The 23,112-nt window shown below is 41.2% G+C and overlaps 2 protein-coding genes across 2 annotated transcripts in view; one reads left to right on the top strand and one right to left on the bottom strand.

Moving 5' to 3' along the window:
• Positions 1-17,624, top strand: part of LOC102571303 (uncharacterized) — a 133,563-nt gene extending 115,939 nt beyond the window's left edge. Inside the window, exon 12 of the mRNA XM_019492383.2 lies at positions 17,275-17,624. Within this exon, the coding sequence (XP_019347928.1) occupies positions 17,275-17,284 (10 nt within the window). The 3' untranslated portion in view covers positions 17,285-17,624. The remainder of the gene's footprint in view (positions 1-17,274) is intronic.
• TMEM168 (transmembrane protein 168) overlaps positions 1-23,112 on the bottom strand; it is a 37,759-nt gene that overhangs the window by 8,217 nt on the left and 6,430 nt on the right. The window contains exons 2-4 of the mRNA XM_006278079.4: positions 19,210-20,476; positions 7,153-7,295; positions 4,397-4,671 (exon numbers count right to left, since the gene is read on the bottom strand). Of these exons, the coding sequence (XP_006278141.1) occupies positions 4,397-4,671; positions 7,153-7,295; positions 19,210-20,346 (1,555 nt within the window). The 5' untranslated portion in view covers positions 20,347-20,476. The remainder of the gene's footprint in view (positions 1-4,396; positions 4,672-7,152; positions 7,296-19,209; positions 20,477-23,112) is intronic.

The following is a 23,112-nucleotide window of genomic DNA, read 5'->3' as shown; positions in this document are numbered from 1 at the left end:
CCACCCCCCAAGCACATGTATAAATGCCCATACAATTTGGATCTGGCCATCAGAGCCCAATGGCTTTGCCTATCCCTCTGCTAAGCAACAAGGAGCTGTGCTGGGGCCAGGCAACTTGCAGCTGCATCCTTACCACCTTTGCTTCTCCTCCTCCCCTTAATGTTCCCTCAGCTATGGTTTGGGCTCAGCTTCCAGCTAATAGGGAGCTGCACCGGGGCTGGGCAGCTGTGTCCACACTGTTGTTGCTTCTCTCTTCCCCTGCTTCCAAGCTGTGGTGCAGAAGCAGAAGCAGCACAGGCACAGCTTCTAGCTGCCCAACACCAGTGCAGCTCTTCACCACCTGGAAGCTGCATTGGTACCCCAAGATGAGGACTGGGGAGCTGGGAGAAACAACAGCAGCATGGGTACAGCTCCCAGTTGCTTGGCCTTGGTGCAGGGAAATCCCTCCCTCTATCCCTGCCTCCCCACCCCCACCCCCTGGGCTGTGGAAACCACCCAGCCCATAGCTTAAAAAGGTTGCCAGCTGCTACTTTAGATTTCTTACCATCTTCACAGAAAGAGATCAAATTATTTTCCTGAAAAAGATGCTTTATTGAGATTATTTTAGTGAAATTTCATTACAAATAGTTTTTTTCACCCACCTATGTATATATTTCAGACATTTATAATACGAGTCTGCCTTGTCTAATGGGATAGCTATGGGAGCAGTTCTTACATCTTCCAGATTTTTAAGCAAGGAGATCCTAACTTGCCTTGTGAGACAGTGAAAGGGGAAAGGGACAACATCTACTAGCAGCCATGAAAGCACGTAATTAGAAGAGGTGTTCCTCCAAGACTGGACACTCAGAGATATAGGGAACATCATCTTTGTTTGCAGGCTTCATATAATACCAAAAATATATTTGCAGTTTGTAACACACCTGTTTCTTCCAGAGAAAAAACTACATTAAACTGGAGTTAAACTTGAGAATACATATTATAATTTAAAAATATGATGATATAATTATTTCCAAAGCAAGCAGGGTAACTGAGGAAACACAGTATCAAGGTTAATCTTATAAAAATAAAGTAACCCCCCCACTTTTATAGTGAAGCTTTAATACTTAGCTCTACCTTACTCCTGTTCAGTATATGGTATTTGAACTGGGTAAAATGTCCTAATCTAGACAAGCCCTAAGAACAAACATGTTTTTTAAAGCCTCATAAATCATTTTCTGACGTTTTAGCATGATAACAGGGGTGTGCAGACAATTTAGAAGAGGCAGTAATGTGAAACTGAGTAAAGGAACACCATTTAAATCCTCCTGACCCTCACATACATGCACATAAAAGTGCTAACATGACTGGTAGGATCAGCTAATACAAGACCTAGATACCATGCTGTGGAAGAGATCTGTGTTTGCAGCAGTATCTTATTCTTCTGGCAGGTTTCATACATAGTTAAGCTGACAGCTCCACTACAGACAAAGCTTCATAGCCTAACTCTTGCCTTTCACATCCAGTCAGGGAACATGACCTCCCAGGCTGTTTTACTCCTCATACTTTATGCATGACCAGTTAGCATTTTCTTTTGTGCACCACTGTGCTACTTCCAAGCTTCCAACAATAAAGAAACATCATTAGTGAAATAATGCATACAGTAAACCTCCGTTAAAGATGTTATTACAGGACAAAGACTACGGTACCACTGCTGTGCTACATCTCTGTTTAAGCCCCCAGAAGATAGTACTACTTCTATTGCATCTGAATATTAACACTTCATTGTTGGCATCTCTATTAATCCTCTCCTGAGGTCAGAGGATGGTACAGAGTAAAGTAGCTAATGACTGACTGTTCTGTCTGTCACAAAACATCACTGTCCAATAAACTATGTACAATTATATCTCCAAATACCCTTTAGCTTTTCAGCTTATATTGTTTATTGCATTGAGAAGCAGGAATATCAAGCTGTGCATCATGGTTCACTTAGATCTAACAATAGGAAATGGATCAGGAAAATGATTCATGACAAATACTAACTCTGGCCCTCTTCTCTGTGTAGCTTTGCACTACCTTCAAGTACAAACTGGAGATGTTTCCATATGTAAACCATTCACAGGTATCTGAGAAGGAACTTTCTTTCAAGAAAATTCATATTTGTTGAAATGTTTTGCCATGGCTCTTAGATATATTCTTTATATATATATATTTTTTTTTAGCAGGACTGTCATTACCTTGGCCTTTTTCTAAAGTGAAAACAGAGCTTTTTTAAGGAGGCATCCTTGGTTATCTGTACCTTCTAAAGATCCATTCAAATAGCTGTATTCATCTGGATCAGTGAAACCAAAGCATCCTGTAAGAAGTTAAGTATGCCAGCTACAGCTATGCTTGTAGTTATACAGGCTCACATGTGATGTATTATGTAGAACTATAACAAACTTAACATTACAGATATTAAATACAGTAAAACTTAAGCCTTCGCTATACAATGTAAGAGTTACAAGGTACTGTATCAAACTCAAGAGTAGCCATGCAGCACTGTATTAAATAAAGCTTTAAAGGGAGCAGTTTGTTATACCAGACCAACAGTTAGTAAAACAAAATTGCAGTCTGCGCAACTGAGGGTTCAGATAACCAAGGATGTACAACTGTATGACACAAATTGATGGGCAAAGTGAGACATGAAATATATTTACTTTTAACTCAGAAATCTACATTCTACACCAAACCTCCCCGCTTCTCCCCCATGTTAACGCAGCAAATTCAGATGCCCATTTCCATAACAGCAAACGAACAAGTCATATCCTACCTAATGACTGAAAATGGGTCCTGAACGTCTTTAGGCTTATTAAAAAAAAAAAGAGTTTTGATCAGGGTGGGTAAAATAGGTCTACCGGCCAGATCTGGCCTGCCAACAAATTTGATCTGGCCCATCAGTGGGTGACTGCCAACTCACTGGATCTGGCCAGCAGCTCTGGCTGCCACAAGGTGTGGGGTGGGTGTGCAGGCTGCTTCTGCCCATCAGCATAAACTCTTGACACAGTGGCATCAGCTGTGGACCCAGGTAGGAGCTTGTGCTTCAGTGGATGGGCAGAGATGTCAGCTGTGGATGTGGCAGCAGGTTCAGAAGCCCCAATGCAGAACCTGCCAGCAGCACCCACAGCTGATGCTACTGTCTGCCCAATTTGGCAGAAGCTTCCACCCAGAGCCCCAGCCTGGAACCTGCCGGCGGTGTCACCTGTGGATCCAGACAGGAGCTTCTTTTGCACCAGGCCAGCAGCATCAGCTGTGGATGCTGCCAGCAGGTTTTATGTCAGGGCTCTGGAACCTGCTGGCTGTGCCCACCACTGATGTCGAGTCTGCTGTAGTGGAAGTCTACATCTGTATCCACATCCACATCTAAGCACTGGGGCTCCAGGCAAACTACAGCTTCAGCTGGTGGGGGAAAAGGGGAAGGAGAGCGAGAGAGCAAGATGGATGTGGCCCTCAATGGGTCACCAAAACTCATTAATTGCCCACGCTTAGTCTTGATACAATGGAGATAGACTTGCAAGCTATAAATGGAATGAAACAAGGATAGGAAAGACTGCAGGCTAGGCTAAGCACAGGGTTGAGTGAAGAACAGACTCTTCACAGAATGAGATGGGGTACCATTAAGTTTAACCCATGAGAGGCATGTTGGCTCTGCATTGCTAAGAGGAGTGAAGAAAGATAGAAGAGTAACCATTAAAATGGGCACATATTATGCATAAAAGGAACAGTGTAAGAAAGTGTTATTCCATACAATCACTTTTCAGGGCAGAACTATACTATGGCTACTTAGTCATTCATCTAAATGTTGACTTTTATACAGAATTAAAAATATCATTAAACTGATAAGTATATACTTGAAGTTAATATTTTAGTATGTTTGAGAACAAGACCTCTTATATGATGATCATTACCTTCAAAAAGAGGTTTTTTAAAAAAGAATTACAAAACAGAAATTAATTATGAAATTATTTCACATGACCACAAACCTGACTGTCATTTTGAGGGACACAGTCTTTGTTGCTTCTTTAGACAAAGCTCAACACATACCTAGGTTTCTTCCTTTTCCTCTAGAAGTCTTAGCATACCACCTCACAATCCAACCTCTTTCAAGCCCTTGCTTCAACCCCCTACAGTACCTTGTATGCCAGGGAGGTATATCTCTGTATCCCCCATTCCTCCCACCCTCCTGTGCCAAGTTCCAGCATCCCCTCCGGCCCATAATAGGAGTCATTTGCACTTCACCAATTCTCAAACTGTTCGATTATGAGCCTAGTGAGGTTTCAACAACAGTAAGATAGGATTTCATAAGATTAAAGCAATAATTATCAACAAATACCATTTATTAATGAAAAAAATACTATTAACCGCTCCTCGCAATGATTACCTGCTAGTGCCCATTCACCAGTGCCATGTGAGTGACCACTGTAATACAAAATATAAGTGTCATGTCTGGGTCCGTCTGCTGTCCGAAGCTCAAGAAATGATTTGATCTTGGAATGAAGCGTATCAAAAGAAAGTCCACTTGTAGAATAGTCACAGCCATATGTCTCAATCATGTGATATGCAAAAAATCGCTGGATGGCATTGAGCATGCCAGTAGACCTCAAATTTAACTCTTGCACATGCTCAGGTGGAAGAAGAGTTGGTTGACCATCAGGACTAAAGTGAAGGAAATATACAATCATAAATATTTTTTCTTTTATACTTCATGTTCTTCTAGCAATAAGTGAAATCAGTTTTATCTGTGCATTTTCAGATTACACATAAACATAACTGAAATAATTCTTACTTGTACTTACAGTTGGGACCCCAAATATGATTCAGATAAGACCATACATAATTTTCTAAATACCTTTATCTTATCAACTATTTTTGAACCAATACAGAACAAATTAACTAGTATGCAGCAACACTTAATACAGCTTGCAAACTTCATATAAAATAATTTTGTAAATATCTGGACTTATAAGGGCCTCAATAACATGCCAAGCAACAGAATCAGATTTTGTTTCCCAAGCCAGCAATAGCTTTGGAAGCACTCTGTTGTAGATGCAACACTTTCAGCTTGTGAATGAGAAAAAAATATCTGTCCTCCTTTCCAGCAATATCTTTCAATAAATTTGATACCTGGTCATGGACTTATAAGTTTAAAAGGTTTATAGTTCAATAATATAATAATCATTAAAGTAATTAGAAAATAGGACCGTTATTCAAACAATGAAATTTTATGATAAATTGTAACACCGTCTATGCACCACACTGTTTTTCAAGACATTACTCCAATTTCTAGATGGATAAGTTATACCAATAGTGACAGAATTATTTAGTGTACTCAGGAACTGGATTATTGCCAAGGAAAAAAAGAGAGAATATTATATTTATTGTAATGTAAATTTAGTAAACCTATATACTAATCCCTAACAGTCACAGACTACAGGGGGATATTGTCTATTCAGTTTGGTTCCTGGAGAGTCTGGGCAGATGAGGATATTAGGAAGTTCAGGAAGTTGATGACAGTTCATTGTGGATAAAATTAACAGTCTGCATTTTCAGTGATTGTCCAATGTATTAGAGGAGAAATTTGCTCTTCCAAGGATTATTCTGCCACAGGAAAATGGGTCTATACAATTTTAACTCCCTTAGAGCAGTGGTTCTCAAACTTCTTAGACTCAAGATGCTCCTTTCACTTTTTTGACTATGGAAAACTAGTAGAGCAATTCTTGTGTTGCAAACAACTCAGAAAAACCACAACAGGTCAGAAAGCTTTTGACAGTATGGATTGCTATTTGAAATCTTTTGGTTTATCTTGTGAATCATATTTAGATGTCTGCACACCTAACAGTATTTATATGGAGCATGAGCCTGAATCACCTTTAACAGAATTTGATGAAACCCTGGCTGAGAATCACTGCGTTAGCAGTGCATTGTACTATGAAAGTGTACGCTGTGCAGAGATACCCAAGCTAGCTCTTGAATCAGCTTGTTCACATGCTGGAGTCAGTATAGCTCTGTCAGTTATAATGGCAATTTTTTCTGTTGGTAGAGTATGCACTTGAGTGCAGAGACCTAATGTGCTGGATAGTATCTCCTCCAGAATGCAGAACAATTGTTATTTACCCCACAGTAGTTTCATTACTAAGTCCTAAACCTGCATGCATCTCTCATGGGCATAACTTGATTCTGCACAGGGGTGTCAGTGGTCTTCCAATGACTGCTGAACAGCTCTTATGTTCCTCACAATGCAGAATCAGAGCATGATGATTACCAGGCTTAACAGAGATTACATTTTGTATGTGGGAGACGTTTCCATTAAACAGGTACACATAGAAATAACCAGCTGAACTTGAAAAAAAGTTTCAAGAATAGAATTAAAGCATTTTAATTATTTTTTATTATACACCTAACAACTGAGCAGTGTTACACTTGATCATCCATTTCCTCTGACTCCTTGGAAACAAAGAAAACAAAACACCAGATATTTTTCTTGCCTATTAAATCCATATCCATAAAAGGCCAATATTTAGGTTTACTATATTTTGATTTGCTGTCCCATTTTCATGGTAACTCAGAAAGATAAACTTTTCAGGAGTTCTTTTCTGCCATTTACAATAATACGGGGTATAAATGATAGGACTAAAATGATATAAAATAGGATATTTTAACATTAAAATTAGAGGTGTTTTTATACATGATGGACAGATAAGATTAATACTATGCAAGGAAAAGTTGTCATATTTTGGAAATGTGAATTGCTGTAAATTCCCAGACAGCATCTATAATTTAAATAATCCAAAAAATTCTCACTGCTACATATTTCAATACACTAACTCAGATGATAATTTGAAGTTGATAAAGTTGTTTTGAACTTGAGTTCAATGGCCTGCTTAGGTTATTAAATCCCTTTATACAAAAATAGTGACATAGGTGTAAGTCATTATTCAGCAGCATGTAACAACTCTGCTCAGTAGTCAGCCCAGATATTGGAAGCTGCAGGATTGGGACCAAAAATTTTGGGTTTCCTAAGCAATCTTTGGGTTTCCCAAAAATTCCTAGTTTCTCGAACAGTGATAGAACTGGATCATTCTTTCTTGTACAGCTACAGTCCTGGCAGCATAAAGTTGCAATGTATGGTTACTCTACCTGCAGAAGTTGGTGGGAATCACAACAGCATATCCAACACATGTTCCTCCCAAACAATTCCCCAGTTCATGGAAGAGTCCATGAGCCATGGATTCCAGAGGTAAAACAATCAGAAACACACTCATGAAGATCCCATTGGTCGACTAAAATGAAAACAGATATAGTTACATGCTATAGGCATTACATAAAAAGGCACATTCATGTTTAAGTTATAACTTTCCTTAAACTTAGTTTAGTGGTTTGACACTGAAGCACGAAATATAAATTTATTGCGCCATAGGGGTTTGAGGAAAAATCTTTTTACCCAGTGCAGTATTCTAAACACAAACTCTTGACCAATTTCAACGTGATGCAAGCAAGAGTGACTGAAATAAATACATCGGTACGCACTCTGGGTAGCAGAGTTTGTTTCTAAAACTTTAATCCTGTAAACCTTTGGACATATGGCTAGTAGGGCTGCGCGAAATGGCTATGTTTCATTTTGGTTTCTGATTCAGCTGTTTCAGAGGGAGAGTGATTCGTTTAGATTTGACTGAATATGTTTTGGAGTTTCAATGCTGTTTCGGAGATTCAGATTGAGTAGGGGAGAGGCAGGTACAGCTGGGTGGCTGCAGGTTCTCCCGTGGCTCCTCCAGCTATGCCTGCCTCTGCCCCAGCGACGGGAGCCACAGGAGAAGCCTCCATGGCTGTCCTGCCCAGCCCCAGCCCCAACCTACAGGCACTCAAAAAAGCCCAGCACTCACTGGGTGCAGCAGCAGCAATCAGGGCCTCTGGGGGCTTGTGGCAGAGCCCCCCCCCCCCCCGACAGCATGATGTAGTGAGGATTGCTGCCTCCCCCCTGACCCCACTCTGGCACCCGCTTGGCAGCTGTCGCATCGCATGGGTGCAGCACGGCTCGGCAGGGTGTCACACACTGTCTGGGAGCTGGGGCAGCTCTGGCAGTTAGCCAGAGCCCAGCACTGCTCAGCCCCAGTGGCCCCAGCTCCCAGACAGCACACAGTACTCTGCCATGTCACGTTGCACCCACGCCATGGGGCAGCTGCCACATGGGTGCTAAGTCGGGGGGGGGGGGAGGATCGCTGCTACCCCCACTGTGCGTGAGGGCCCTGCCACAAGCCCTCAGAGGCTCCAATCACCACTGCTGCAGCTGGTGAGTGCAGGGCATAGATGTTAGGGTCGGAAGGGACCTCAATAGATCATCGAGTCCGACATATATATGTATCACTTGAAAACAATGCTATATAGCTATATTGACAATGTTAAAGCAATTTGGAAGCATACCAGTGCTTCAATCATTAAAATAAATTCTAAATACCTATATATTGGCATTTTTGTTTGCTTTTTTTAATCACAGAAAAATCAGAGCTCCCCCTGCCCCCTTCACTCACCAAGATGCGGGTCCAGCTGCAGCTGTGTCATCCCCCCCTGCCCACTGCTTTGTGGCACTGAGCAGCCCTGATATGCCAGTACCCAGCTCCTGCCCCATAATCCCGACTCACAGGCCCCCAGCCTTGCTGGTGCCCCACAGCCCCCTAACACCTCCCACCTCCGAACCCTACCAGAAGACAACCCAGTTGCCAGGGCTATGGGATCCAGTGGCAGCTGCAGCCAGAGTGGAGTGTGAAGCCCCATTGTTTGCCCTGCTGGTAGGACAGCCAGAGTGGAGCTGAGTGGTGCCTGTGGGGGGAAAGGGGAGGATGTGGGCTACCCACTGGGTGGTTGGGGTTCCCTGCCCTTCTGCCCCTACCCTCTCCCCAGGAACCTCCACGGGCAAGTGTGCGGCACCTGGTACAGGAGTGTGGAATGGGGTAGAGAGGCTTTGTGCTGCTGCTACTGGTACTGGAAGCACTGCACCAGGCGTACTGTCATGGCAAGGTGCCCTCTGTACACCTGGCAGCAATGGAGGCAGGGCCATGGAGTTTTGCCCCCCCTGCTGCTAACGGGTGGGCAGGGGGCATCTCACCTTGGGGGCAGCAGCATTGAGCCTGCCCTGCCCTGCTGTACAGGGTCCCATTGGCTGGGCCATGAAGGTCCCCAGGAGGAGGGCAGCAAGCAGGGAGCCCCGAGCCCTACAGCATGCAGCCCACATCCTCCCCAACCCTGTGCACAAGTCTGGGGGGGACACGAGGCCCACCCTCCCACCCCCATGCTTCCCTTCCCAGGAGTATATCCAGTGGTAGAGAGCTAGCCCCCAGATGAGCTGCCCATGACTGCCTGCTCCCCCAGCCAGGCCCCATAACTGTGCATTTTTGCCCTAGCTGGGCAGTGCCCCCAGCCCTAGCCACCAACTCTGCCCACCTCCCTTCCTCACCATGGCTGCCTCAATCTGCACCCCACACACATTACCTATGGCTGCCCTCTACTCTGTACCAGTCACCTATGCCCCCCCACAGAATTAACTACAGGCAGCTGGGGGAACTGCTCTCTACTGCTGCCTGGTTGTATTGCTGGCCATGTGCATGTGTGTGCGTGCACACATGCATGTGGTGCCCCCTGTGTCCTGCTCCTCCCAGCCCTAAGCAGCCCCTTGCAAGCTTTTCTCAAGGGCGCTAGCCATTTCCTCTATGTTTTCAGTTGTTTGGGCAAATAAAACCCTGCAGCCTGATCCTGCAGTATATCTGTAACCTTCAAGTGCTCATTTTTTGGGGTATCCTCTCAGGAATCAAACAAACAGGAGAAGAACCAGCTGTGGCTTATCAGTGGCCATTCTTTCTCAACATAGCAGGGTTCAGAGTGAAAACCAAGGTGAAAGAATTGGTACAGAGAGACTTCCTGTTTGCAGATGACATGGCCTTGGTTGTCCACAGTGAATCTTCCCTGCAAAATCTCTTGGGCAGATTTTCTGAGTCATGCAAGAGCTTTAGGATGGCAATTAGTTTCAAGAAGACTATGATCATGTACCAAAAGGGTGGAACAACCAGTACCTGACATCACTCTGGAGGATAAATCTCTTAGTGTTATTGATGGTTCGTAGTACTTGGGTTCTATGATCAGCAGGAATCTTGACCTTCAAACCAAATTAACAGAATCAGAAAAGCAGCTAAGAATTTCAGGCTATTACAGAAACATGCATGGAATAACAGCAAGCTATCAGCCAAGGTGAAGATGCGAATCTATGAGACTTGTGTGCTGTTATCCCTGCTTTATGGTTCAGAAGTGTGGACTATGTATGCTAGGCACATCAAGAGACTGAACAGCTTCCACATGAGATGTCTGCATAAGATCCTGAAAATAAAACGGGAAGACAGAATACCAAACACAGAGGTACTGGAGCACACAGGACTGACACACTTAGAAACCACTATCAAGAGGAAGAGGTTGCTATGGATCGCCCATGTCAGGAGAATGGGAGGAGACTATCTTCAAGAATATTTTGTATAGCAAAATTCGAGATGGCCTAGAAAGCAGGGTTGCCCTTTATGGCAGTACCACGATGTGTGCAACAATAATATGAAGTCATTCAGTGTCAATGTAGAAAGCTAGGAGGGGCGCGCAGAATCTTGTCTGATCTGGAGGGAACATCTGGCACTGGGTGCAACTCAGCATGAAGTGGCTTTGATCCAGAGCATGGAAGCAAAGCAAGAAAGAAGAATGCTGTAGACCTGTGCAACATTTACACAACAAGCAGATCTCTGGTATGACCTGCAGGGACCAGGGAGGAGCATTTCTCTGCTTTCTGGTTTCGCTGCCTGCTATATATTCAAGATAGACAGAGTAAACATAATTCAAATCAAAGCATCAGCTCCAAAGGTGTTACAAAAGTAGCACCAGAGCAGCCACTGGACTCCATCCATCATTACCCCACATACCTAAAGTCCATACTAAATACTAAATTCACGCTCTCACCAGTCTCTGACAAGATCAAAGGATGTACAGTTGTTTCTTGCTTCTCTTGCTGGGGTTGAGACTAAGATTCCTTAACTTAGGCCCCTGCCAGATCCTCAACTCTGACCTCTGACTGGGGTGGTAGCAAAGACGACAAGATCTGCCATCACGTCTTTTGTGCCTGACGACAATATACCAGCTAGAATCGATTCTACCAAGTGCTAATGCAGTGTGGGGGCAACCTTTCTGGCAAGAGTGCCATGAATTAGCCCCAAACCCTCCCCAGGTCCCATTATTAACCTCTTCCCCTGCTTAATCTGCTGCTTTGCTTTCTCCTCTCTGCTCCATCTGGCCCTGTGCTGTCTGTCTCCTCCCTTAACTGGCATGTGCCACACATAGAGGCTGCCTATGTCACTTGTGATGTGTACCATGGGTTGGTCACCCCTGTGCTACTAAATCCCTCTTCATTGTTCTTGTTTCTTTAAAAGGAATAAATGGAATGGGCTGCACCTGAAAAGGGTAAAGGACAGAGAGTGGGTATGGGGAGAGATAAGCAGATAGTCTGGGAAAGGTAGGATCAAGACTGGGAAAGACTGGGGGAGTGGGGGTTATTACAAAATAAATTACATAGAATGGAGAAAGTACATGGATTTAGGGATGGTGATAATTGATAGTGAGAAAAAACTTAAATGAGACTGGATAGCTTAGAGACAGAGACAGAGAACATGTGAAAGTCAAGTTAGGGGGAAAGGAGAAACAAAGAATGAAGATGAGAAAGAGAAGGTGGGAAAGATAAAAATGGACAGGAGGAAGAAGAAACAAGAAAAAAGGAGAGAGACTGGATTTTGGAGTGAGTAGCAGGAATTTGGCAAGATACGCAGGGGAGACCACTACGCAAAAGGAGCATGGTAATAAAAAACAGACAAGAGAATAAGAAAACAACGCCACTAAAATAGCTAGGGGTTAAGATGATAATAAACTGTAAAATAGAAAAAAATTATTAGTTACAAATGGTAGGAAGGAAAGTCATAAGTTGCATGTAATTATTAAATATAAAGATTAATGCCAGAATGTTAACAAAATAGATGTTAATACTTGTATAGACTAGCTTTGGAAAGCTCTACTCACCAAGTTAGCTGAAGAGAGTAATTTATTTCAAAGGATATGTATCTATATTTATATATTACCATCATCAAGGTAAAGGAGTACAAGCAGATTTTATTTCAATCTTTCAAGACAATTTTGCAGTGGTGGTTGCAGGGGGCGCAAACACATGCAGACACTCCAACCTTGCTAATTCTCATGGAAGAGAAACTAAGTTATTAAATTTACTAACTCACAAAACTCACTAAACCCTTAAAAACAAGCATAATGTATCAGAATGTACTTTGTTACATTATTGTAAATAAAAATAAACTGCAGTTGGCAAAATATGTAGTAATTACTTGCAAAGCCCTTGTGGAACATCTTGTAAAAGTAATGAAATCTTAGTAATATGACGCTTTACTAAAGCATTCTTCTATCAAATCTTTTGGGAGTGGGATTTCTTCACATGGACTTGAAAGTCTATAGTTTAGCTTCCTTGGCTGATGCAAAGATTTCCTACCTTTGAAGAACTTAACTTAATTTTCTTTTGATTAATATAAAATTCATTGCTTTTATAGTCTCTTTCTGCAGCCACCCCAAATTTTGCTGCAGCCCTGGCTCTTTCTGGCACATGGGGGGAGGCGGGAATTGAGTTGGGGCTGTGCCGGGTGGGTACTGATCTGCACGTGCACACAGGCATTTATCAGCCAAATAATCGGCCACTTCAGGCGGATTTCCGATACAGCCAATTTTCTTTATTTTGGTACCGATACGATATCAGATTTATGTATCGGTGCACCTCTAATGTTCATAAAATGCTGAAAAACTCTTCCTTTCTGACAGACTACTTGCCAATGTCTGGTGTAGGGCTATAGGTTGCAGCCATGCTGGTCTAAGGCAGGGGTGGCCAACCTGCGGCTCTTCAGAAGTTAGTACGCGTCTCCTTGAATCTTTGCACAATCACATGGTGACCAGCTTCCATAGCTGTTGCATCATGTCATGTGCTTGTGCAAAGACTAAAGGAGATGCACATTAACTTCTGAAGAGCTGCATGTGGCTCCAGAGTTGCAGGATGGCCACCCCTGTAAGGACACAGGCAGGCCATTTCTTTGGGTAAATCCGATATCTTTTATCAGACCAACTAAAATAGCTGGAAGAATTTTTCCAACTACTTTAGTTGGTCTGATAAAAAAATATTGGATTTATCCAAAGAACCTTGCCTGCCAATGTCTGTTGTAGGCTTTCAAGAAGTTCTGACAGAAGATTCTGTAGGGCCTACCAAATGGCTTGAAATTTGCAAAATCCTCATCATTTTATGTGAGTGCCATAAGAAATGTCCGGATCATAACCAAGGTCTTAATTTGGACACACTTACAGGATGAGTAACTTTTCTTGCATGAGCTAGTACTACTGAAACCAGAGAGACTACTGAATGCAAGTAAAGTTACCTGAGCATGTAAGATTTTGTGAAAGCCCAAGCCTTAAAACATTTTCCAAAAAGCTTCAACATATGCTTTCTGCCCCTGCTTCCCAAATAACAGGGAACTCTTTTCAAATGCTACCTGTAAAGCTGTAGCCTGTGCATCACATATCAGTTTACCACTGAACTGGGATGAAAAGTAAATATGTCTATATTCTGCACTATTCCCAATCCAATTTCAGATCTACTTGCAGTTCCAAGGCAGAATTAAGAGGAATGTGTGTTGGACTTCATTTTACTCTGTATGCAATAACCAACAGAAATTTAGAGACTGACAATCCTCAGGACAAACTTCAGGGCTAGAAATTCCAAATATAAGGTCCTAAATTAAAAAAAAAAAAGTCTATTCTCCAGAGATTACAATAAATCAGAACTTTTCTGCTTTGATGACACAGAGCTAAACTCCTCTCCTAACACTGACTTTCCTATTATTAAAAGAAATTTGATACAATCCAGTATTGGATTTCTAGAAATCTCCCAGATTGGATGATACTCAGGAAAGCCTGCAAGTGGGAAAACAATAATTACTGTTTTCACGTTTGTTGGTCTTTAGGACTTGATCCTGCACACATGTTGTGATTATGGATGGCCCTTGCTACGTTACATATATTATGCAAATAACTAGTTAATAGTGCAATAAATTTAGAGCAGCCACACACGCAAAGTAATTATCACATGATAAAAATAACTAGGCAGCTATAAAGAGTCAACCACCTATAAAATTAGTGCTTGAAAACGTGCAATAACTCTATAGCTGGCTTCCATTCAGCTTTAATTTGAATGTGTAGCAGGGTCCTTATATACATGATGTATACTCTGTCTGAGCGCATAGCCTTGGGACTTCTATATTTTTTCCAGAAATACAGAAATCGTAGAAGCATAGAAAAGTAGGACTCAAAGGAACTTCAGGAGCTCGTCTATTCCAGAGACTGGCAACCTATGGCCCACAGAGACTTTGGATCCAGCCCACAGAGCCGCAGCATTCAGCAATGGGCAGCTCTCCCAGCACTACAACACTCTGCTGTTGAAAACCCAGGACTTAGCAGATGGGAAGCTCTCTCTGCACCATGCCATGATCAGGCAGGAGGGAGAAGTGAGAGGCAGCTAGGGTTTAGTGCCCATCTGCCTCAAACGTAAGGTTGGTCATTCTGGCCTGCTGCTAGAAAACATTTCCATCCCCTGATCTAGCCCTGTGCAAGGTAGGATTATCCTTATCTGAGCCACTCTAGACAAGTACTTGTCTAACCTGTTCTTAAAAACTTAAACAACTCTCATGCACAACTACAAGGCATAATGCCAAAAACATCAAAAGCACCCTTTATATTGCTACAGGGAAAACAGGAATATGACGGCATTATCAGTGTCCAGCTACTGCAAGGACAGGAAGTTTGTTAAAAAACACTTGAGAAATCCAACAAAGAGGAGCATGCCAATCCCTCCCTGCCCTACTTCACTACAAAAGAAGATAACCCCTGTCCCCCCCAAAGGCTGTACCAAGATTAATGTTCACATGGCTCATTAACTACACAGGGCTGTTACTGCTGTGGTATTAGTAGCTCGGAAATGCTCACCATTTTCCAGTCTTCTAATAGTTTTGAGATGCCTATTAAAATATTAGAAGCCCTTAGTACCAGGACAGAAGAAAGCAATGAAACTGTATCTCCTTTCACCTTCATGGCTTCTAATAGTAGCCTTTGGATGTCTGCTTCCCCTGCACTGTTTTGGGGACAGTTAGTACAATTAAATTACAAAGTAGGCAGTGCAGTTGAAAGATGCTATGCACTTAAGCAGTTTATGCACTTAATCATACAGAAACATAGCAAAATAGGGCTGGAAGGATCTCAGGAGGTCATCTAGTCCAAGCCCCTGCTCAGCCTAGGAACATCACCATGCAAACCATGCCAAACAACTAGCTGTTCAGCTTGCACTTAAGATCCTTTAAAAAAATGATAGTGATTCAGTAACCTCTCCAGATATTCTATTCCAATATTTAAACCACTCTCATAATCAGAACGTTCTTCCTAGTATTCAACCTAATCTCCCTTGCTACAATTTAAACCCATTACTACGTCTTCTGTTCTTTGCAGACAAAGAAAATAATTGATTCGTCTCTTTATAAAGAACTTCTTTGTATTTGAAGACTTATCAAATGCTCTATAAACTTTCTTCTGATCTCACAAACACAGCCCCAAGTCTTCCAACCTCTTCTTGTATGCTGTTTTTCAAAATTGTTGTTAATCTCTTTTGAACTCTGCTATTTGGCCAAATTCTATACATACATAAACAATGCTTGCTGCATTGTAAGCAATAGACAAAAAAACCCGGAACCTGCTTCATGTTATGCAATTAAGCAAATTATGCAGTTAACCAATATGTACAAGTGGAATACACTATACGTGCGGTATACACTGGAGTACACTGCTATGAGAAAGACAGACACTTTAGCAGTTAATTAGAAACACCATCACTGAACATTTTTATAACTCTGTGTAACCAAAAGAGATCTTTCACAGCCTAAGGCTAATTATCTACAATAGAGTATTATACAACACCTCTCCAATACTGGTTTTTAACCAGTACTATTAATTACACAACAGACCAAAATGGTAGAATGTCAGACATACAAACCTACATCTATATCAGATGCTATAAAATTTCAGTGTCTATGGAACAAAGAGAGTTCTAGGAGTATACATGAAGAATTTTCTAGCTTACATTTATCAGATTTCAAACAGAACAGTCAGTGTTTATGTTCTGAGACTTACAAAATTGACCTTAAATTATTGTAATTGGAAGACAACCCTACACCTAATCATTAATTTTTATATGCAAGTTGCTTAAATTATTTGAATCTTTAAAATATTATACATTTTAAGGAAAATTTGAATAAACAAGGATGGAAGAACCTAAGCAGAAATTGAAAAAATAACTAAAAAGAACATACATATTGACAGCACTTCTTGTTTTTCTAAAGCAAGGAATTCTTAGAAAACAAGTGGAATTTTTTCCTTTTATTTCAAAATTATGGGCCTCTACAATATTGAGATTCATAAATTATACTTTGCTGCTAACTGCAGGACATATTCCCTTAATTAAATATTTAGCAGTGATTACTATTTTATTTAACTGAACTGCAGTGATATTTGAATGTCAGCTTTATTTACCACACAGGCTAAAGACACAATGTACCAGAGAAAAAGTACTTATCTGCTACAGGAGCTCATTTGCTGCATTACTTCTGAGCCTGATGGAACCATATGAAATATCAGACTCATGAAAAGGTGGTATTTCAGCAAAGAATCCCAAACTGCAGTCTAAGGCACAGAACTCCATATATAAAAATAAAAGCAAATCAGTTTCCTTAGGAGCTTAGAAATAAAATGGATGCCCTGGAAAAAATATAGTGGTGTGCTTTGACAAGTTTAATTTTCTGCTTTTAGATCACTAAAAATGTAAACAATCTGGAAAACTGCAGAAAAGATAACAAACTTCTTGAGACAGCTGTAATAAGTGATTATCAGACCTTGCTATAACATAAATTAGTTGACACAAGTAAGTATTTGATCACTGGTGAAAGTGTAGATGAAACAAGTACATAACTGATTGATCAAGCAGCTCCTGCATATCAGGGTAGAAATACTTTTAGTAAGAGACAACTATATTTATGATCTTAGACTGATAATTTCACTGTAAATAAATGACTGATAATTTCTCCTTGATCGAATTTACAGATACAAATGATGAACTGGATTTTCCACAGGGGAAGAATATTTCCCCTTTCACTGTTTTTCACTTTGACACAGCAATTATACCATCTCCAAATGAACAGAGAAATGCACCTTTACCCTGTTAGAAGTGATGTGCATCTCCTTATCTGATCCAAACTGAATAAGGACCTTATACTTTCTACTGAAACTACTCAAAAGCAAAGAAATGACACAAGTGAATACCCAGCTTGCTTTTCTCAAACCTTCAAGGCATACCAGAATACAAGTAAAAAAGTGTCTTCAGAATCAAAGTTATTTTAAAATAATACCCAAAGGCAGAATTGTTGCATTAAATTTTCAGGAATACAGTAACGCTTTCTCAGATTCAGTTTTATAACCCCCCCCCCCCCCCCAATGGGAACAGCATTGTATTTTATCATTTAGTGCTCCCCAGAATTTTAAAAAGGAAATACTTCAATAGTAGTTGGGGGACAAGAACTGGTGTTATTTAGCAGTAATGAATATCTTGTTTATTGTATGACAGACTGCAGAAATTCAAATTTCAGTTGGTTACCTTTAAGCTTTGTGCCTCACATAATTCTCAGTGAAAAAAAGTATGCAAGTCATTCTTACGAATGCCATTAATATAATTTCATTTAGTTTCTCTCTTACTAACTACTATGCCATCTTTGTCACTGAATTAATGCCTCTTCTTTTCTGAAGTCTGTTTATATGTTTTAAAGAATCCCTTTTTGGATTTTGCTTTTCCTCTGTGTATTTATTTTTTGTTATATCTTTTTCTCTGCTTTCTGCAAAATCAGAAGCCATAGTCATATATGCTGGTGTTTTACAAGGGGAAGAACTGCAGAGAGAAAATAACCAAACTTCCAGCCATCTTCCCTTTACTAACCACTAACTTGCTTGATATGGAGAAAAACTTACTTGTAGAGAGAAATTAGTCAGTTTCCCTTCCCATCAAGAATTTTTCATGAGTCACTTACAGCAGGCTGTCAAGGATCACAAGATCTATTTGAGTAGGTGGCAGAGTAATTTGGAAGTTTGAAACAAGCATTTTTACCAACAGGGTCTGCCAGACATGAACACTGTGGATGGTGGAAGATATTAAAAAAAAAAATACTACTGCCATTTTAGGTTTGCTTTGATAAAATCTACCTTAAACTCATCCCACAGTGCTGTGAAACTAACAGCACGTAGTGTGCCTCAGTTTGGGGCCTCACAAAATATTTTTAAAGAAACATATATTGGCAGACTGAAAAAGAAAAATCATGCTCCTCCATTAAAATCCTCATGCAAGAAGACAAGCTGAACATGGGAAAGATGACTGTGGGTCCTTTTGGGAATTAATTTTATTACATCATGTACCTTTCCACTTGCAAATGCATTTGAAGATAAAATGTAAGGGACACATTTTCATACGAGTCTGTAAGAATTTGACTGCTTGACCTCTCCCGATATTAATAGCAGCCCCACAGCTACATTCTTGAAAAATGTACCCTTCCATGTTAGCTTTTTTTGTTTTCATTAACATTACTCACAGAGATGTCCACAGACCTGTACATCGATTTGTTTTTATATCTATTATGGCGCTGCAGCAAAGTATGCTTGCTTTGAAAGATTCTGGTCACATGGCCAGTTGTTTCAGACACTGAAATAATTTAAAATCGGAATGTATTTAATTCTTTCTTTGAGCTGGAAGGAGCACCTCTTGCCAATTTGATCACGCACGTTTAGATTGATTCAGTGGCCTCTCTAAGCCAGTCAAACAGCCCAAAGTGACAGACTACAAGAATCTGTTTTAGAAGCTGGCAGCTTCTGCTCAGCACAGAATTTCTCAATTGGATGCCCTGGTCACAGCACACTGTTAAATATCCTGAGAGTTAGAAAAACAATGTTTTCAAATATTAGAAGAGGGAATGAGACAAATACATTTAAATTTACCTGCCATGACACTGCACCCAAAACAGCAGTTGAAAGGAGGCTGAAAAATACTAATTGCTCTGAAATTAAACAAAAATGACGTACTCCTTTAGAAGCCATGACTCTATCAAGGCAGTTGTTCTCTGCCCTGTGGGTATAGTAGATTTTGTGACAGTCATTTAATTTGGTATGAAATCCCCAAAGAGTTATTAAAAAAATAATGTGGCAAATCATCCAGAAAATTCCGAAAATGGAAAAACCAGGTATTACAAAGTACCAGAGATTCAAGTCACGTAGCTTAAAAGCAGCTAGAATGAAAAAGATAAGTTCAATGACTCCGACAGAAATGACGGAAAGCCTTCTGCAAATTCTACCACGGTACAAATAGGGCTTCCATCTTTCAGTAACTGAAAGTCCGCTGAAGTAGACATCAAGAAGAGGGTCTGAAATGAGGCAGCTAAAGAAACATGCCAAGGCAAATGGATTTGTAGGGATGTTCAGTGAAGGAAAAAACAACAAAGAAGCAAGGGCTCCAAAAATTGCCAAATTTGGAATTGCCAGGAAAGACTTCATACGTAAGTCAATAATCAACATGGCTAAAGCCACAACCAATAGGATGATACTCATGGATTTTTCTACCAGCATAGTTGTACTGGCAATTGCAAATCCAACCAGCTCCAGAGATTCAACTGTTGTCAGCAGAGTTGGTCGATGATGGATACAGCCGCAAATCCTTTCAACCAAAGCACACAATATCCTTAAAACAATGGAGGAAAGGAGCAAATACTTGGTTGCTTCTTCTTTCACATCCTTTTTAAAAGAAGAGTTATTAAGAAAGCAGAGGAGGCCGAGCAAAAAACCAAACCAAAGATTGGAGAGACTCAGACTTGCTGCTTCCATTGAAAAATAATAGTAAAGTATGCTGGCAATTCCAAGAACAAAAAGTCCGAGGATAAAAATTACCAGTATTAATGCATCTGCAGTTTTCTCCCATCTGACATAAAGGCCCATGCAGATAGCAACCAATAGATTGATTCTGGCTAAATAACCAAGATATCTGACTGACGAATGCATGTTCACTTCTCTGTTTGCTTCTTCCAGGCTTGTCATTGCTGCATAGAGACAATGACTAACACAGTAACGCAGTGACCTACACATGTAAACTGGTAATTAGGGGCTTTAACCCACTCCACAAAAAATAACTGTTTGGGTTTCATTCAAAAATACAGTGATGCAATAACCTCCTGCAGTGTCATTTCATCAGCAACTGGCCTGGATAACTGAAGTCCTGAAAGAAGAATGAATAGAAATGTTAGTTCTAAATCATACATTTTGAATTTACTTACAAACACAGAAAACAACATAGCCTTTGTTCCCAAAGTTTAAAATCTAAAACATACAATATCGATCAAATAAATACAATGCATGGTTTGAAGGTTTCTTTAATACATATTTTATAAGGGGAAGATCATCCATTATTGATTGGTTCTCTCATATTTTTACTTCATATTTGGATAATGGAATGATGTTTAATCAAATGCTAACCATGTAATTTTTATGAAGCATCTACCAGGGGTTCCAAACATTCCTGTGACATATATATACATTTTTCATGTCTTTCAACATATTTTGTAATCCAACTCCAAGAAAATATGAAAAAAGTTCTATGAAACATCTTAAATCCCTAAGTCAAATCTGTTATCATCACCCTTCCTCCATCTTCTTTCATTTAACAAAATGAAGAACCCACTTTATTTGAACTCTTTTCACTATCCTTCAGGAGAGTTATCAAGATACTTATATCCATTAGATTACTAAAGTATCTGAACACTTCTCAGTTATTGATGGTTATTATCTCAAACTACAAAATATGTAAATATTATTAATCTGATTTTGCAGAGGGGGAGAAGAGATGCACAGAGGAAACAAACTGCTTTGACCAGTATCACAAACAAAAGAAAACCCATATCCAACACCAGCATCTTAATCACAAAACCATCTTTCCTAACAATTCAACTCTTGCCAAAAAGGCCAATAACCATAAAATGTTTTTAAGTTGATGGATATTACAAAAGTTAATACTTGCCATCCACTGGGAAAGAATAAATATTATGTTTGGAATGTGACATAATCCATTACCTGGATTAGTTTCTCTGACCCCTTTGTCCCCATGAGTTTATTGCTTGTTTGCCTCTGCCTGCGCTGCTTCCCTTCCCGCCTTCCCTGTCTTTGTATTCAAATGACTCTCTCCATTTGATACAGTTCTGTTCATGTCCCTTAATAGCATTTGGTGAAGTGAGCTCAAGGCTCACAAAAGCTTATTATTCATCTCTGATTTAGTTAGTTTATAAGGTGCAAATCCACCTTCCCTTAAAACATGACAACCATTCCACTATTTCCTAAACCACTAAGTACATTAATTTTTAGCCTGCAAGTTCAATTATAATTTTTAGAAATGGTAGGTGAACAGAAAATAGGATGTTATTTTTTTTTTTAAGAGTAAGAAACTTTAAAATATTTTGGTACATGTAAATTTATAAAAGCTGCCATGTAGAACTGAACTATAGTATCCTACTTCTAATAAATGCAGGTATTATTTTCTGGAGTCAATTTCTTATAACCCCATCTCTAGCTTGAAATGAGATGACTGGTTTAACACTTTATATGCTTAATCATTGCCTATAGGTAAACTAGCTATATTATTTGTGTGAAAGAAATATCTAATGTCTTAATTACGGCTAACAACTATCTTCCCCAAAATCTGTCAAGTTACTTATATGTGGAGTAAATTTGTATGTCACTGTGTATTTTTAAAAAGCCTTGATTTTATTACATTTACTAATATCCTTTTGCCTGTTACAAAGCTTTGACTGAAGCACAGGTTACAGCTCCATAGCTAAGGATGATTTTCATTTTGTACTGGAGAAGCTAAAACCATGCCATGTTTGAAAAATGGAGTGTACATTCCGTAGATTTATAGCATGTATTCTAAGAACTTAAGTAATTAGCTTAGGATAGGGGTAGACGTTTTTTGGCCGGAGTGCTGAAAACCCCCACGATGCCTACCTTGGAAGGTGCTGGAGTGCCGGCATGCCAGAAAAACAAAATGAGGGCAGGGGGTACATGGCAGGATGCCCTGCTTGTGCCCCTTGCCCCCCACCCAAAGTCCCTGCCCCCCAGCCCTGCTGCCTGTTGGCCCCCAGCCCGGGCTCCTGGCTGGCAACAGCTACCCAGAGCCAGCACCCGCTGCAGCCGGGAGGCTGCAAACAGCGGCACCGGGCTCCGTTGCCCTAGCATCAGCTTTGTACCAGTGTGTGCACCCACATGTTGGAGCAGGCAGTGGGGGAGGGACCTGAGGCAGCGCAACCCCAGTCTCTCCCCCGCTTCTGGCACGGAGCTGATGACTGGGCTCCGGAGCCCAGCACAGCTGTGTGTAGCCAGCCTAGGCTCTGGGCAGCTGCAGCAGGTAGCAGGCAGACTGCAAACAGCTGTGCCGGGCTCCACAGCTCCAGCATCAGCTCCATGCTGGTGGCGACTGCATGTACACCTCGGGGCAGACAGCAGGGCAGTGCAGCTCGCCCCGAGGTGTGCGTGCAGTCGCCGCCAGCATGGAGCTGATGCCGGAGCTGTGGAGCCTGGTGCAGCTGTTTGCAGCCTGCCTGCTGCTTGCTGCAGCTGCCCAGAGCCGAGGCTGGCTACAACCAGCTGCACCAGGCTCCGGGGCCCAGTCACCAGCTCTGTGCTGGGAACAGGAGAGAAACCGGGGTTGCGCTGCCTCAGGCCACTCGCACCCCCACCTGCTCCGATGCACGGGTACGGAGCTGATGCCGGGGCTCGAGCCCGGCACAGCTATTTGCAGCCTCCCGGCTGCTGCCAGCCCTAGTTCTGGGTAGCCGCTGCTAGCCACAGAGCCTGGGCTGCTCC

Source organism: Alligator mississippiensis, chromosome 4 (genome assembly GCF_030867095.1).
Source record: "Alligator mississippiensis isolate rAllMis1 chromosome 4, rAllMis1, whole genome shotgun sequence".
Classification (NCBI taxonomy): Eukaryota; Metazoa; Chordata; order Crocodylia; family Alligatoridae; genus Alligator; species Alligator mississippiensis.
The sequence above is the reverse complement of the archived record's forward strand: the minus strand, read 5'-3'. Positions and strand labels throughout refer to the sequence as shown.